The sequence below is a fragment of the Heloderma suspectum genome, chromosome 2, assembly GCF_057233095.1.
Source record: "Heloderma suspectum isolate Gila_16-S chromosome 2, 16-S_ref, whole genome shotgun sequence".
Taxonomy (NCBI): domain Eukaryota; kingdom Metazoa; phylum Chordata; class Lepidosauria; order Squamata; family Helodermatidae; genus Heloderma; species Heloderma suspectum.
The window spans coordinates 14,271,753-14,289,990 of NC_139459.1; the positions used below are offsets into that span (position 1 = coordinate 14,271,753).

The following is an 18,238-nucleotide window of genomic DNA, read 5'->3' on the forward strand; positions in this document are numbered from 1 at the left end:
TTTTCAATTAGACAAATAAATTAGCACATGCAAATGTAATGCCAATTGGTATCCTCTTTCGTCCTCTTCAGTGGCCACCTTACACCCAGTTCTAGCAGCACCTCTCCCCATGTGGAAATTCCAGGGAATTCCCACACTGGTGGCTGGTAACTCCATGTTCTCACAAAGATTCTTTAAGGGTCAAAATAGACACAATCACATTCAGGGCCAATCTCTTTGTTTAAACCTGGAAGTGCCCCCATCATATAAAAAGAATGGAATAGGGGGCGGAGGGAGAGGACTGAAAAGAAAAGGGAGCCATGCTCAGGGATACTAAATGCTCCTCTGCTCATGGTTTATGACCCACTCCCCAGAACAAAGTGCTTTCTCCTCAGCCAAGCTGAGGAGGGACTGCAGTTCCGTGTGAGAGAAAACTTCTTGCTCTTAAAACGGAACTCACCACTTGATATGTAGCTAGGGCGGACCTGGTTTTAAACCAACAGATCTGGCATGGTTCCATCAAGTCTCCAGTTTGCACTGGTCCTGTTAGGCCTGGAGCGGCTTGAGCAGTAACGAGCAACAATCGGCGTTCACTTCATGGGCAAAGGCTATGCTTTGTTTAAAGGCAGGTTGGAATGTGTGTCAACAGCTACTAGCCAGGTACGGTGGCTCTTTATGCAACGCCAACAAAGAGCAAATGCATCGTCCATAGTGATGCAGCGGTACATTTTGAGGTGCAGGTTGTCCTCCTGACTGTGCCCTTGGCCGTGCCCCCGAGGACAGTCTAAACATACAGGCAGCCGTGTTGATCCATCTCACTCGGTACGTATTACACGTATATGTCTTTTGTATGTCTTTTGTAAAGCTAATGGGCCAATTACCCATTCAAGACCAAGCCAGCCCAAAATGCTTTGCATTGCAACAAGAATAGTCCAAAACAATATACTGTTGCTGGGAACATCCATTTTCCCCAGCTACTGTGGACTGCAGCTAAGCTCAGAGGGGACAGGGAGGTCTGAGTGTGGTGGCAGATGATCAGAGCCCCCGCTAATCAAAAGGTCCTGGTGCCCTATGAGCCCAGGCTCCACTACACCACTGATTCTCCTCCCCCTCAACCCCCCCCCCAAAAAAAAACCCAGGGTAAAAGAGGACACAGATTTGCATTCAAATGCATAGGCTAATTTGTAGGTATATTTGTAGATCAATGGAGGCTGTTGGCTCCGATGTCAGTGGGGCAGTGAATCCACTCCAGGTTTTAGTCAGAACCAGTCAGAACTCTAAAGGAGCAATCCAAGGTACTTTGCCCCACTGACATTAGAGCCACCAGCCTCCACTGATACAAATGTAGATATGATTACTATAATTCAAAGGGACACACAATACTTCTCACGCTAGTGGGGAAGACTCTGACCAGGTGACCTGTGTGTCAGCCTGCTCACTCTGCTCTCCAGGAGCTAAATGTTGATGGGCTACTTCAAGGGTCCTGCTCTGCTCACCCTTCTTATAGTTCTTGGACTGGATGGCCTTTCAAACAGAAGACTGCCCTCTGTAAAGCAGGACACATGGCCACTTTGTTGCCAATGCGCTGCTTCAATTATGAAGGAAAGTGTAGATGCACTCTACAGCCTCCCTGACTCCCCCTCCAAGTCTAGCCAAATTATGTGCCCCATTGTCTTCTAAAGCCAATAGCTTTGGGGGATGTCACCAAAGGCAAGGCTGCTGGGCCAGAATCTACTTTTTCATAGAATCACAGAATAGTAGGGTTGGAAGGGGCCTATAAGACCATTGGGTCCAACCCCCTTCTCAATGCAAGAATCCAAGTCAAAGCATCCCTGACAGTTGGCTGTCCAGCTGCATCTTGAATGCCTCCAGTGTGGGAGAGCCCACCACCTCCCTAGGTAATTGGTTCCATTGTCGTGTTTCTCTAACAGTCAGGAAGTTTTTCCTGAAGTTCAACCAGAATCTGGCTTCCTGTAACTTGAGCCCATTATTCCATGTCCTGTACTCTAGGATGATCGAGAAGAGATGCTGGCCTTCCTCTCTGGGAAAACCTTTCAAGTACTTGAAGAGTGCTACCCTATCTCCTCCATCCCAAAGAAAAAGAAATGCAAGAAAGCAAAGTGGCTGTCTGATGAGGCTTTACAAGTAGCTGAGGAAAGAAGGGAAGCAAAAAGCAAGGGAGGAAGTGGAAAATATACCCAACTGAATGCAGAGTTCCAGAGAATAGCAAGGAGAGACAAGAAGGCCTTCTTAAATGAACAATGCAAAGAAATTGAAGAAAACAATAGAATGGGAAAGACTAGAGATCTCTTCAAGAAAATCGGAGATCTCAAGGGAATGTTTTGTGCAAAGACGGGCATGATAAAGGACAAAGAAGGCAGGTACCTAGCAGAAGCAGATGAGATTAAGAAGAGGGAGAAAGAATACACAGAAGAACTATACAAGAAAGATCTTAATGTCCCTGATAGCTATGATAGTGTGGTCACTGAACTTGAACCGGACATCCTAGACAGTGAAGTCAAGTGGGCCTTAGGAAGCATTGCTAACAACAAAGCTAGCGGAGATGACAGTATTCCAGCTGAGCTATTTAAGATCCTAAAAGATGATGCTGTTAAAGTGCTGGACTCAATATGCCAACACATTTGGAACACTCAACAATGGCCACAAGACTGGAAAAGGTCAGTTTACATTCCAATTCCAAAGAAGGGCAATGCCAAGAGTGTTCAAACTACCGTACAATTGCGCTCATTTCACATGCCAGCAAGGTTGTGCTCAAAATCCTACAAGTTAGGCTTCGGCTGTAGGGATGTACGAAAGTCACTTACCTTTAACAAAATTTGATTTGCGGTGGGGGGGAGATGCTCCGTCCCTCCCCCCGAAATTCTGGCCGGGGGGGGAGGCGCTCCGTCCCTCCCCCCCAAAATTCTGGCTGGGGGGGGAGGCGCTCCATCCCTCCACCCCCGAATCCTGGCTGGCCGGGCCACAAATGGAGGCGGCTGCCGTTGCCGCCGCCGTTTGCGTCTCTGCAGTCAGCCGTGATAGGCTACGTAAATGTTTACGTAGCCTATCACGGCTGAGTAAAAAAAAAAAGCGCGTACGTAAATGGCAGCGCCCATGGGCGCCGCCATTTGCATTCCTTATTTTGACACGTCTAGTCTACGTAAACATTTACGTAGACTACGGCGAAAATAAGGGGAACGCAAATAGCGCAGATTTTGCAAATAGCGTAGCCCATGGGCGCCGCCATTTGCGTACGCGCGGGTTTTTTTTTTTTTTACTCAGCCGTGATAGGTTACGTAAACATTTATATAGCCTATCACAGTATTTTTTAAAAATCTAGCCATGATAGGCTACGTAAATCTTTACGTAGCCTATCACGTTTTGTTGTTGTTGTTGTTTTACTGGAAATGGCAGCGGCGGCAGCCAGTCGGAAGACCGGCCGCCGCCGCCGCTGCACCGCCGCCTCACCACCGCCGGAGCCGCCGCCGCCGCCAGGAGGATTCGCCCAAGGTAAGTCCTGTCCCGGGGGGGCGGGGGGGGGCAGACCATTTCGCCACCAATTTCAGGGGGCCAAATGCGCTGGCATTCGGCCTCCCCGAGATTCGTGGCGAAATTCTCTGACATCCCTATCAGCTGTATGCGAACCGAGAACTACCGGAAATACAAGCTGGGTTTCGAAGAGGCAGAGGAACTAGAGATCAAATCACTACCATTCGCTGGATCATGGAGAAAGCAAGAGAATTCCAGAAAAACGTCTATTTCTGCTTCATTGACTACACTAAAGCCTTTGATTGTATGGATCACAACAAACCGTGGCAAATTCTTAAAGAGATGGGAGTACCAGAACACCTTACCTGTCTCCTGAGAAACCTGTACAAGGGTCAAGAAGCAACAGTAAGAACCGGACATGGAACAACCAATTGGTTCAAAATTGGGAAAGGAGTATGACAAGGCTGTATATTGTCGCCCTGCTTATTTAAGTTATATGCAGAGTACATCATGAGAAACGCTGGGTTGGATGAATCACAGTTCAGAATTAAGATTGCCGGGAGAATTATCAACAACCTCCGATACGCAGACAATTCCACCCTAATGGCAGAAAGCAAGGGGATCTAAAGAGCCTCTTGTTGAGGGTGAAAGTGGAGAGTGCAAAAGCTGGTTTGAAACTCAACATTCAAAAAACGAAGATCATGGCATCTGGCCCCATCACTTGCTGGCATATAGAAGGGGAAGAAATGGAAGCAGCGACAGTAGGGATGTACGAAAGTCACTTACTGTTTCGCAGATCTGCTTCGTGGGGGGGGGGAGGCGCTCCATCCCTCCTCCCGGAGTCCTACCCGGCCAGCTCCACTCCGCGGGGATTCTGTGGGCCGGCTCCGCCCGCAGCTGGACATCTGGCCGCTGGGCAGCAGCTGTTTGCGTCCCTGTACTTAGCCGTGATAGGCTAAGTGCTATCCTGGGGGATCCACAGCGGGGGGCGCATCCGCCCCAGCTACGTGCTGCCCCGGGGGATTCCATGGGGGGGGCAGGGGGCAGGAGGCCATTCCGCCACGGATTGAATTCTCAGCCATCCCTAAGTGATAGATTTTATTTTCTTGGGCTCCAAGATCACCGCAGACAGTGACTGTAGCCATGAAATTAAAAGACGCTTGCTCCTGGGGAGGAAAGCTATGGCAAACCTAGACAGCATAGTAAGAAGCAGAGACATCACCTTGCCGACAAAGGTCCGTCTAATCAAAGCTATGGTTTTCCCAGTAGCAACGTATGGCTGTGAGAGCTGGACTATAAGGAAGGCTGAGCGCCGAAGAATTGATGCCTTCGAACTGTGGTGCTGGAGAAGACTCTTTCGAGTCCCCTGGACTGCAAGAAGGTCAAATCAGTCAGTCCTAAAGGAAATCAGCCCTGACTGCTCATTGGAAGGACAGATACTGAAGCTGAAGCTCAAATATTTTGGCCACCTAATGTGAAGAGAAAACTCCCTGGAAAAGACCCTGATGCTGGGAAAGATTGAAGGCAAAAGGAGAAGGGATGGCAGAGGATGAGATGGCTAGATAGCATCACTGATGCAATGAATATGGACTTGAGCATGCTCCAGGAGAGAGCGCAGGACAGGAAGGCCTGGTGTGCTATGGTCCATATGGTCATGAAGAGTCGGACATGACTGAACGACTGAACAACAACCCTATCTCCCCTCAGTCTCCTCTTCTCAAGGTGAAACATGCCCAGTTCTTTCAGTCTCTCCTCGCAGGGTTTTGTGTCCAGTCCCCTGACCATCTTTGTTGCCCTCCTCTGAACCCTCTCCAATTTGTCTGCATCCTTCTTAAAGTGTGGTGCCCAGAACTGGACACAGTACTCCAGATGAGGCCCGCCTAACCAGTGCTGAGCCAAGGGGAACTAGTAGTTCACGTGATCTGGAAGCTATGCTTTTATTAATGCAGCCCATAATAGCAGGGCTTGGCAAGATTGCAAAGTTTCTGGGGAGAAATGGTCTGATTGGAGGGTTCTTGGCTTGTAGTGGTACCAGCACTGCCTGCCTGTGTGCTTGCTTCTGGTCCCCATACTGCCTGCACAGTCTGAACGCTTGCAAACCGATAACTACACCGTATGTGAACAGGGCTTTCTACTCCATACAAAACCAATCCCACAAAGGAAGCCCAGCACTTCCTACCTGAGAAAGTGTGCGTGCGTGTGTGCATGTCTGTGTGCATGTGTGTGCATGTGTGTGCATGTGCATGTGTGTGCATGTGTGTGTAAATGTGCATGTTCATCGCTGTATAGGGCTGAAAGACAAAGTCGTGAGTGCAGAAATAAGGGCATATATGGAGTGGAGGCAAGGACACAACTCCATTCAGATGGAAACAGACTCCAAGAGACTGGGCTTAACTTTCCATTTGCCCCCTTGAGAAAATTCTAAGAAGGAAGTAAAGTGCCGGGAATTCACGTGGTTCGCCTGGCAGTGCCTTTTATGACCCTGAAGTTTGCTGAGGCTGATGAACAAAACCAAATGAAGTCTGCTTTTCTTTAACCCGGGAGCAGGCCCTAATTAGTCAAAGGCCTTGAAAAGGTACAGACCTAACAGTTCCTTAGCAAAATCTGCCTAGCGGGATGGAGGCTGTGAAGGCCGCATGCCGCGGCATTTAGTTTGTGTGGCAATTAGCCAGGGATAGAAAAGAAATGAGCAGAAACCCTAGAATCAAATATATATCTCAGCTCCTCCCCTCCCTGCTCACTTTCTCGACTGAGCCTTCCTCTGGTTGGCAACCTCGCCCGCCTCCCGCCCGCAATAATATACAGTCAGGAGCTGCTCCAGTTTTGATATACTTCATGGGGAAATTACTAGAAAACAAGGAGGCAAAATGAGCAAAGAGCAGAGGCAGGGTTCTTTGGAGGCACGGTTCAGATCCATTCAGGTCGGATTACTTGTCCATCAAGCCAAATATTGTCTATTCCAGCCTTCCCCAAGCTAGTGACCTCCAGATGTGTTGGACTGCAACTCCCATAATTCCCAGCCACCATGGCCAATGGAATTATGGGAGCCGCAGTCCAGCACATCTGGAGGGCACCAGCAGGGCTGGCGCCAAAGGTAGGCAGGGTTGGGCACCTGCTACGGACCCACACACCAGCAGGGGCTAGGGATGGACGGATTCACCTGCACCTGGTTTCGCCAGCTGCGCAATGAGCCGCCGCCGCCTGCCCCTCCTCGCAGTGCTGCATGAGCTTCTTGGTGGCTTGGCGCCCAACCACCCTCATTGTGAGCTGCTGCCATTTTGCGCAAAATGGCAGCTGCCGGAGTCCTTGTCGCTGTGTGTGAACTACTCTCCCTCTGCTCCTTCTTGCAAGGAGGAGAGGATGGCAAGTGGCTGGCGCAGCAATGGGGACGCCTCCCCCTTTGGCTCTGCAGCCCTCATGGTCTCCTTCTCTGCACGGACTCCGGTGGCTGCCATGGCTCACAACGATGGCGGGCCACTCCTGGCCGCTCACTGAGCCCTGGGGCAATCGGCGACCAGGTCCACAAGCACATCGCGTCTCTGCGAGTGGGGTGCGGGATGGGGCAGGCAGAACCAGGCGGGCGCTTGCTCGCAACGTCCCTAGCAGGGGCCCACTGGGAAGAACTCCCTGGAGCTGCCCTTCCTCTTCCCAATGCAGCCTGCTTGTTCACCTGCCTTTCAATCTGGCCCAGACAGGGGTGGTGGTGAGAAGAGGAGCCCCTTCCTACTTGCTCCTGGTTCTCTGCCTGCCGAGCAAGCAAGCGGTAGCAATGGTGAGGAAGAAGAGGAAGAGCAATTGCAGTTGATGACAATGGTGGTGAGAAGGTGGACTCAGTGAAGGAGTGGTCCCAGTGATGATATCTTGCCCAAGGGTCTTCCAAAACCTGGAGAAGGCACTGGCCAGCGGCCACTAGGTTGGGGAAGGCTAGCCTATTCTGACTGAGCGTGGTTCCAAGCTCTCAGGCAGAGATGTATCCTCTGCTACCTGATCCTTTTTTGACAAGGTGTGCCTAGGACTGAACCCTGGACCTTTTGCATGCAATGGATGTGCTCTATGGCTGAGCTACAGCCAGCCTCACACAGCATTCCAAGCAACAGCATCTGCATTCCATGACTAGCCTCTCCTCGTTGCTGCCCCCAGATGCCACCACCAGTATGGACGAGGGAAGTCAGAGAATTCCACCATGGATCCCAGGGAGGCCGAATTCCAGTGAATTCGGCCCCCCAGAATCTGTGGCAGAACGGAGCAACCTGCCCCACCACCCCACGAAAGCCCCGCGAAACGGAGCCTACCTGGATGCGTCTCTGGCGGCAGCAGCGGCGGCTCCGGCAGCCACGGCAGCTCCAGCGGCGGCCACTGCCGGGCTGCATCCGCAAATGGTGGCTGCTACACCAGCCACCATTTGCGTTCCTTCACTGAGCCGTGATAGGCTACGTAAATATTTACGTAGCTTATCACAGCAAAAGTGGCAATGCAAATGGCACAGTGGACACCATTTGTGTCCCCGCTTTAGCCATGATAGGCTATGTAAATATATTTGTAGCCCATCACGGCCTAGCACAGGGACGCAAATGGTGTCCCCTACGCAGGATGCCATTTGCATCCGCAGCAGCCTGGCAGCAGATGGAGGCCCTGCTGCGGATTGGCCCAGCCAGTGGCTCCGTGGACTGGCCACGGAGCAGAGGTGGCCGGGCAAGTTTCCGGGGGGGAGGACTGGATCGCCTCCCGCCCATCAAGGATTCTGGGGGGAGGACCGGATCGCCTCCCCCCCCCATGCAAGGTAAGTGGGGTTTCATAAACCCCTAGTATGGACATGAGATTCCTTCAACCCTTGGTTGCTGATCAATGACAGGTCCTTGCTACACAAATAGTGAGGTCTAATTAGGGATGTGCCAATCAGCAAAACTCAAGCTTGTCGAAGTTCTCTGAATTCCACCTCAAACCTCGTTCCGACTTGAGTCCGTATCATAGCTTTGTTTCTTCCTTTTTGCATGAAAATCCAGGCGTATTTTCATGCCTATTTCCCCCAAATGTACACATCAATTGTGCACATCTTTGAAATGTATGCATTTTTCTCCCATTTATCAAAGTGTATTTGTGTGCATTTTCCAAATGTACTGAATTTTATGCACATTTTTCAAATGTACGCGTGCTGCGGACACAATATTTTTAGTCTGCAAACCACATTGTAAGTTCTGAAACGTACAGACGTTGACAGCAGATTGTGTCTGAGTCTGTGTTTGATCTGGAAGGTGCAGACTGGTTTAAATCCTGATCAAAAATGAGCTGAAACAAATTTCTCATACATCTCTAGGTCTACTGTGGGTGTGCATGCATGGTATTTCTCCTAGGCTCATTACAGGCTCTGTAAAGACAGGAGTAAAGTACACCAGAGAGCTGAGGAACAGCATTAGTATCATGGGGTACATGACAGGGAGGGTGCTACTGTACTCATGTCCTACCTGTGGGTTTCCCACAGGCCTCTGGTTGGCCACTGTGAGTACGGAATGCTGGACTAGAAGGACCTTAGTCTGATCCAGAAGGGCTCTTATGTTCTTGCCCCCAGCATCAGTTGGCTGCCCCACCAGCAAAAATCCATTGTAAACTGCCTTGTTGGGGATCATTTGGTTGAAGAGCAGGATATAAATCTTTATATTCATGTGGCCAATAATCATGTGCGCTGCGGAACCCTGCTGGATGCTGGTAAATAAGGGGGATGTTTGAGGCCTGAAAACATCCCCAAATCTGTCACGGAATCTGCCAGCATCACTTCTCTCACGCTGCCTTGCATAACGCACCAATCAGGTCACTCTCTCTGTGACAGGAGATGCGGCAATCTAGCGTGTTCCAAACCTGTAAGCATCTCTGTCAGATGTACTGTTGTGCTGACTGCTGTATAATCACATCAAAAACAAGCCTGCCTCATTCATTCTCTAATTTGTTCACCACCCCCTCTCCTGCCACTGGCTGTCTTGGCTCATAACAGAGCTCACCATGGTTAAAACCCATCACCCTTCATTTCCTGGGAAAGAGATGTATTTGCCGATGTTGACACTGACTGATGTACCCTTTCCCTCGGCCTTTATAAGCTGGAGCAAAGCTTCACACAACAACAACAATCTCATGTTGAGATAATAACAGCTCTACCTGAAAGGATGCTGAAAATCACAAATGCATCATCCAGGTTTTAGAGTTCATAGGTTTTCATCTTTATCAGAGAATTGTATCATAGAATCATAGGGTTGGATCCAGTCCAAGGATCCAGTCCAAGGTGCTTGGAGAATCATAGAATCATAGCATCATAGAATAGTAGGGTTGGAAGGGGCCTGCAAGACCGTAGAGTCCAACCCCCTGCTCAATGCAGGAAGCCAGATTCCCAGGCAGTCTCCCATCCAAGTACTGTAGGGATGGACGAAAGTCCCTTACCTGGTCCCGCAGCTGTTATTTTGGGGGGGGAGGCACCCCGTCCCTCCCCGCCGAAATTCTGGCTGGGGGGAAGGTGCCCCATCCCTCCCCGCCGAAATTCTGGCCGGGGGGGAGCGCCCCGCCTCTCCGGCCGCGAAAGAAAAAAGTTATGTAAAAAAAAAAAAAAAGTGATAGGCTACGTAAAGATTTATGTAGCCTATCACGGCTAGATTTTCAAAGTCAGCCATGATAGGCTACGTAAATCTTTACATAGCCTATCATGGCTGACTTTGGGGGGGGGAAAGCGCGTACGCAAATGGCGGCACCCATGGGTGCCGCCATTTGCGTTCCTTATTTGCGTTCCTTATTTGGGCACGGGTAGTCTACGTAAAGATTTACGTAGACTACGGCAAAAATAAGGGCAACGCTATTTGATAAATAAAGATTTACGTAGCCTATCATGGCTGACTTTGAAAATCTAGCCGCGATAGGCTACATAAATCTTTACATAGCCTATCACTTTTTTTTTTTTTACTTTACTTGGAAATGGCGGCGGCGGCAGCCGGTCGGAAGTCCGGTCACCGCCGCCACCGCACCGCTGCCGGGACCCGCCGCCGAGAGGGACATTTGCACGAGGTAAGTCCCATCCTGGGGGGGGGTGTCGGAGAATTTCCCCACCAATTTCGGGGGACCAAATGCGTTGGCATTCGGCCTCCAGGAGATTCATGGAGAAATTCTCCGACATCCCTACTAACCAGGGCTGATTCTCCTTAGCTTCTGAGATCAGACATGATCAGGCACATCCAGCCCTTAGATACGTATTTATCATAGAATCATATCATAGAATCATAGGGTTGGAAGGGCCCTACAAGACCATCGAGTCCAACCTCCTGCTCCATGCAGAAAGCCTGATACCCAGGCGGTCTCCCATCCAAGTACTAGCCAGGGCTGATTCTGCTTAGCTTCTGCGATCAGACAAGATCGGGCACATCCAGCCCTTAGATACGTATTTATCATAGAATCGTATCATACAACCATAGGGTTGGAAGGGCCCTACAAGACCATTGAGTCCAACTCCCTGCTCCATGCAGGAAGCCTGATTCCCAGGCAGTCTCCCATCTAAGTACTAACCAGGGCTGACCCTACTTAGCTGTTTCCTGGTTTCCATTGGCTAAAGAAAGCCGATACCTCCTGACGTTTCCACATGTTGGAAGAAGCATGTGAAGAGAGGATTGGACAAGCACAGGCAGGGATGGCCTGATACTCCCCCCTCCCCGCCGCTGACTCCCCAGCAAATTAACTGTTCTTGATTCCTCCCCTGTCACACCCATGTCTTATCATATGCTGAGTACACTAACCATCGCACATTAAATCATCACAAGTGGGCAGAGATGCTCTTTTATACCAGGCCAAGCTCTTCTGTCCGTCTAACCCAGGATTGCTTGCTTTGACAGGCAGTGTCTCCCCAGGGTCTCAGGGAGAGAAAGCTGTCTTTCATATCTTGGCTGAGAGGCCAGGGAATGAACCAGGGACCTTCGGAACATCAGAAGATGCCTTATACTGATCAGAAAGGATGCTGAAATCACAAATGCATCATCCAGGTTTTAGAGTTTATAGGTTTTCATCTTTATCATAGAATCATATCATAGAATCATAGGGTTGGAAGGGCCCTACAAGACCATCAAGTCCAACCCCCTGCTCCATGCAGGAAGCCTGATTCCCAGGCGGTCTCCCATCCAAGTACTAACCAGGGCTGATTCTGCTTAGCTTCTGAGATTAGACAAGATCGGGCACATCCAGCCCTTAGATACGTATTGAGGATTTCAGTACTTTCAAAGTGGCTGCATATAAGCACGACCAGTATGGGCTAGGGCTGGAGGAATTTCAGTTTCTCTCAGTTTCTCAGCTTTCCAATCTTAAATTCAGTTCATGCTGAACTTTGAGTTTTATTTTAAGCTCACATGAAAATTTGTATGCATTTTTGTGTGTGTTTCTCTGAATACATGCATTTTTGTATGCAATTTGGCCAAACATACACATTTTTTGTGAGTAGGTTTCCTAATACAATGCATTTTAATGCTCTTTTCCCTAATATGCACATTTCTGTATACACGTTTGATCGGACAACTCCACCGCAAAATTCGAAGAAGCACAAATTTCAAAGAGCAACTGAGTTTCGGTTTGTGCATTGGTTCGAAAGTTGAAAATTAGGTACATTCGCATTAAAAATACAAATTGAACAGATTTCTCCCCCATTCTGAGTGTTTGCATGCAGCATGGCTGGGCAAGTTCCGGGGCCTTAGAAGACCCACTGTGGCTGCGGTCCAGCATTGAGAGGGGAGGTGCTTGGCCCAGCTGCCGGGAGCATGGCTGTGCTGCTGGCTCTGCTTGAACAGGCAGAGGCAAAATGCAGTTACAAAAAACAGTAAAAGCTGCCTCCACCAATGGGGACAAACTTCCATGCACACTCTCCCTCCCCCAAATCAGAGAAATGGTCCCCAGATTTGCACAAACAGGGCTGCAAGACTCAGGGGCCATTTCGGTGCTGCCCTATGATGCTCCCTCCCACGCACAGGAACACAGGAAGCTCTTATCCTGAGTCAGACGATTGGTCCAACTAGCCCTGTATTGTCAATACAGAAAGCCAAAGAATGCGTATTACTAACTGCGTAGTTTCTAGCTAGGGTTTAGCTTTGTCTTTATTCTAGTGTAAGCCTCAGTTTGGACTGGGACCAAATGTACGTCCCCCACCAGTATTTGCTTCTTGAAATCCTGCCTCTATGGGCTGTGTGTGTGTGTGTGTGTGTGTGTGTGAACAAAAGAAACATGTCTCCACTTATGCCAATTGAAACTTCTTTTTAACCCTTTGGGGGGGGATTTCAGAAAGCAAATGGTGTGTGTGTGTGTGTGTGTGTGAAGGTTTAATCCTCCCCTCCCAGTATGCCGATTTTTTAATTAAAATTTACCAAAAGCTGCAAAGTTCTCCATATCTGGGACAAAAAAAAAAAAATGGATTTAAAATATTCAAATGCGGGAGAAAGCAAGACAGACAGATTTGTCCCTCCCCAGTAAGAAACCAGAAGTTCTTTGATTACCACAGTCCCTCCTTCTTCTGTAAGTTTGAACTAAATGTCTACAGCTCCTGCACATGCACAAAGACATGACAGATCGTCCAACACATCCAAGTGACTTAGAGGGAAGCCAAAAAGTGTTTCAATCTTGGAAAGTGAGATTTCCCAAAAAGTTCTGTACATCCCTAGGCTATTTCCAGTTTTCTCTGAAAGCAAAATGTTGACTTTCCTCCTCCAGCAGAATATCTGAGGAAGCCAAAAGAGTTCAAATAAATCTAGTGAAATGTATCAGTGCAGTTTTGCATTTCCCTAAGAACTTGATCTTTAGACAGACATACTGCACGATCAGCTCCATCGTAGGAGTGCTGGGTGGCTTAGGGGCTAAATAATCTAATGTTTAACCCAACAACAAGCCATGGGTTAACTGCTGGGTTGTTTAGCCCCTAAACAACCTAGCACTCCGGCTTCAGATGACATTCTAAGTAACCTACAATAGAGCTAATTGTGGGTTGATAAGGAAAAGCGGAAGTGGCAGGTGCACTGCAGGTAGGGATGGCGGAGAATTTCTCCATGAATCTCCGGGAGGCCGAATGCCAACGCATTCGGCCCCCTGAAATTGGTAGGGAAATTATCCGCCCCCCCCCCCGGGATGGGACTTACCTCATGCGAATGTCCCTCTTGGCGGCGGGTCCCGGCGGCGTTTCGGTGGTGGCGGGGGTGGCATTGCCCTTATTTTCGCCGTAGTCTACGTAAATCTTTACGTAGACTACCCGTGCCCAAATAAGGAACGCAAATGGCAGCGCCCATGGGTGCCGCCATTTGCGTACGCGCTTTTTTCCCCCCAAAGTCAGCCGTGATAGGCTACGTAAAGATTTACGTAGCCTATCATGGCTGACTTTGAAAATCTAGCCCTGATAGGCTACGTAAATCGTTACGTAGCCTATCACGTGTTTTTTTTTTTCAATTTACTTTTTTTATTTCGTGGCCGGGGAGATGGGGCGCTCCCCCCCGGACTGCATTTCAGCGGCGAGGGATGGGTCACCTCCTGCCCGGCCTGAATTTCGGCTGGGAGGGGCGAGGCACCTCCCCCCCGCCAAGAATTTTGGGGGGAGAAACGGAGCGCCTCCCCCCCCCCCACGAAGCAAGCTGCGGGACCAGGTAAGGGACTTTCGTCCACCCTTAACTGCAGGTAACATGTCAGTCCTCTCCCACTTGAGCACAACAGCCCGTGGGTTGTTTAACCCACGGGCTGTTGTGTCATACAAACCAGGTCATTGTCTTAACTTTCAGCTGTGGCACAATCTGCATGTAAAAATCTGAACTAGATTCTTCTGGAACTGGGTACCACAAACGTGAACGTACCTCCAATGTCGCTAGTCTTAACCTGAATGGTGTATGTTGTGTACTCCATCATCTGGTCCTCGTTGATCACCGCCGGCATCTCCCACTCCAGGGTGAGATTGTCGCCCCACTGCTTTGAGAGCCAATCATTGTATGTGAATGTGGTCACCTCTTGAGTAGTCAGATTCTTCATGATGATCTAGAAAGAATCAAACCAATGGGAGGAACTCTAGGTGAGATTTACATGATGGAACTTTAGCACCGCTAAAAGAAAGCACAATGTACTGGGGGATTCTTGTACCCGGGACAGCCAAGTGATCAAATGATCTATAGGATGAACACATGTACGTATTTACTTATTTATACACTGTCCAATATCCAGGGTACTCTGGGCAGTTTACAGTATGAATGTAAAAGAAGGAGTAAAGAATGTAAAAAAAAAAGTAGTAAAATACAAACATAAAGTTGAAAACAGCATAAAATCAGAAATGGCATAAAACCAACAGAAGTTAACACTTGTGAGAAGCATTGGGCAGAGTGTTCCTATGGTTCCTGGAGAGCACCCCAGGGACCATCAGATTTCTCAGATTCCCCCTCCCAAATCCATAGACACTGCTGCCAGTTTGGGAGGGGGAGAACCCAATCTGATCCCTCCCCCTGCAAAAGCAGCATCGGAGGACCTTGCAGAGATGAAAATGGGGGTGTTCCACTGGGCAGGGAGGGAAGGGGAGAGGCTGGAATAACAATATCCTCTGGCCTCTCTTGCCCTGTCCCCATCCCACCAGCGCACCTCTGCTAGATGGGCTCAAAGTCCTGTCTAGAGGGAAAGAGTTTAAAAGGAGGTTGGAGAGGTGAAAATCTCCTCTGTCACTCCTCCTGTCCTGCTAGAAGCATTAAGAACATAAGAAGAGCCATGTTGGATCAGACCAAGGGTCCATATAGCCCAGCATTCTGCTCACACAGTAGCCAACCAGCTGTTGCCCAGGAACCCACAAGAAGGACATGAGTGCAAGAGCACCCTCCTGCCCATGTTCCCCAGCAACTGGTGTACAAAGGCATACTGCCTCTGATACTGACGGTAGCATAAAGCCATCAGGTCTAGTAGCCATTGATAGCCTTTTCCTCCAGGAATTTGTCTAACTCCCTTTTAAAGCCATCCAAATTGGTGGTCATCACTACGTCTTGTGGTAGCAAATTCCATAGTTTAACTATGCGCTGTCTGAAGAAGTCCTTCCTTTCATCTGTCCTGAATCTCCCACCAATCAGCTTTATGGGATAACCTCAGCCCAGCAGGGCACAGAATACTCAGAAGCCTCCGAGATAAGACACTTCTGTCTACTGGTGTCAACCGGATAGGGTTGTGCCCTAAAAAGCAATAAACAATTTTAATACTTAAAAGCCTGGGAAAATGAAAAGGCCTTCACCTGACACTGAAACAACCACAGTGTAAGCATGGAGCAAACCTCTCTGAGTGTGCCACCACTGAAAAGACCCAACCTGAAGGACAGATGGCCTACCACAGAGTCACGTGGATGGGCACTGAGTGTGGCAGGAAGGTGTACAAGCAGGGCTGGCCCAAGACAGTTTGCTGCCTGAAGCAGAAAATAACACGGTGCCCCCTCCCTTTCTGTGTACAAAAGTCAACTAGACTGACAGCTGAATCTTTCTTTGATGCTAGTGATGGGACAACGTCCTCCACCACACCTGAGGGCTTAGAGAGTGTAGGGCAGGAAGTATGACATACAGCTACTTCTTTCATCACCTTGCTGCTGTCTGCCAGGATCTGCTGCCTGAGGCAACCATCTCACTCTGCCTTATGGTAGAGCTGGCCCTGTGTATTAGGCATATAAAAAAGGGAAATTTTACTGGGGGAGCTGTCAGATCAAGGAAAGCTTTCAGTCTGGAAAGGAGGGAGATATTGGCCTGGTAACCAGGCCCCGATTCTCAGGCCTCTCACCCCATGGCTGCCAAGTAAGGAGGTGAGGTTTATAGGCAAGGAGATGTACTAGTTTCACATAGGGATGTCAGAGAATTTCACCACGAATCTCGGGGAGGCCGAATGCCAGCGCAATTGGTGGAGAAACGGTCTGCCCCCCCCCCCCCCGGGACGGGACTTACCTTGCTCGAATGTCCCTGGTGGCAGCGGCGGCAGCGGTTCGGCGGCAGTTCGGCGGCAGCCGGTCTTCCGACCGGCTGCCGCCGCCGCCACTTCCAAGTAAAACAAACAAACAAACAAAAAAGTGATAGGCTACGTAAAGATTTACGTAGCCTATCATGGCTAGATTTTAAAAAAACACCGTGATAGGCTACGTAAATCTTTACGTAGCCTATCACGGCTGACTTAAAAAAAAAAAAAAAGCGCGTATGCAAATGGCGGCGCCCATGGGTGCCGCCATTTGCATTCCTTATTTTGGCATGTGTAGTCTACGTAAACATTTACGTAGACTATGGCGAAAATAAGGGCAACGCAAATAGCCATTTGCGTCCTGGCAGGAGACGAGGTTCGCGGCCGGAGGGACGGGGCGCCTCCCCCCCCCGCCCAGAATTTCGGGGGGAGGGACGGAGCGCCTCCCCCCCACCGCGAAGCAAGTGTCGGGATCACGTAAGGGACTTTCGTCCATCCCTAGTCTCACATTCTAATTCCATTTCACTGCGAACTGAGTACAACCTCATAATTGATACAATCCACTCATTTTTAATTGGTCTCCCTGATAAGCTTTTTACAAAAGACAAAAAAGATTAAAAATAAGCTTCAATTGTCATTTTGCTGGAACAGGAAAAACTCAAAATGTGATGTGCGCATCTATAGAGCAACAAATGGTTAATTACAGGGCTGATGGCTTAATTTGCCTTCTCATCTTGTCTACTTAGCACTGACAGTGTGCCATCTGTCTGACATTCCAGCTCTACCCCACAAGTACTCCCGTATGTTCGTTCTTATAAACGCCACTAACAGAAACTGAGGTGAGCTCGGATCAGTTTTCACACCATGCTGGCGCCCCATTGGAACCTACTGAGATGCATTTTGGAGTTACTTCTCCTTGATACTCGAGGGAGCTGCATTACAAGAATACCCATGGCTGTGTGTGCTGGAAAAGCAGCAGCAAGAGAAATCAACCTTCAGCACCACGTGAAGCCACATTCCGTGATGAGAAGGGTAGAATATCGCAACCTGTAGAAACTTCAGAAAATGCACGTAAAGCAGATTAGGGTGCAATCCCATGCAGGTTTAGACAGGAAAAAGTCCTACAACTTCCAGCATTCCCCAGCCAGCTTTTTTTTCTGTCTAAACCTGCATAGGATTGCACCCTTAGTTTGCATACTGTATTCTGTAATTTATTTTTTTAACAACTTATTTTGTATAGCTCATTGTGCTTCTGGCAGTAGTGAGGAAGGGATATGGCCAGTGCCAGCTTCAGGTTCTTGAGGGCCTTTGAGCAAGACACCCCCAATGGCCCCCTCCCTCTGTGAGTCCATCTTTTTACCGCCATTGTCACCAGCTGCGATTCCTTTCATCCTCTTACTCATCCTCACTACCACTTGTTTGCTGAATAGGCAGACAGCCAGTGAGAAAGGAGACAGGGGCATCCACTGCTCCTCCCTTTCGCCATCACCATTGTCAGGGCCAGGGTAAGAGGCAAGTAAGCAAGCAGGTTGCAGTGTTGACGAGGAGGAGCAAGTCTAGGGGACTCTTGTCAGTCGACCCCACCCTTGGGCTGTGGGCCCTTGGCAGGTACCCAACCATGCTGGCCCTTGATGCCAGTCCTGGACACTGCCCTCCAATGGCTGCATATCTTATTCAGACACACCACTGCTCCGGCTCAACTCAACTGAGCAGGGGAGGCCAACTGGAATGCTGTGCAGGCACAGAGACATCCACTGCTAAGTCTAGGTTTTGGGGACCCTTGGGCAAGATGTTCTTAGTGGGGGTTCCTCTCTGAGTAGGCCCACTA

At 49.3% G+C, this 18,238-nt stretch overlaps 1 protein-coding gene across 1 annotated transcript in view; it reads right to left on the minus strand.

Moving 5' to 3' along the window:
- The window catches only part of LOXHD1 (lipoxygenase homology PLAT domains 1), a 260,472-nt gene that overhangs the window by 18,655 nt on the left and 223,579 nt on the right, over positions 1 to 18,238 (minus strand). The window contains exon 37 of the mRNA XM_084829637.1: positions 14,307 to 14,484. Within this exon, the coding sequence (XP_084685763.1) occupies positions 14,307 to 14,484 (178 nt within the window). The remainder of the gene's footprint in view (positions 1 to 14,306; positions 14,485 to 18,238) is intronic.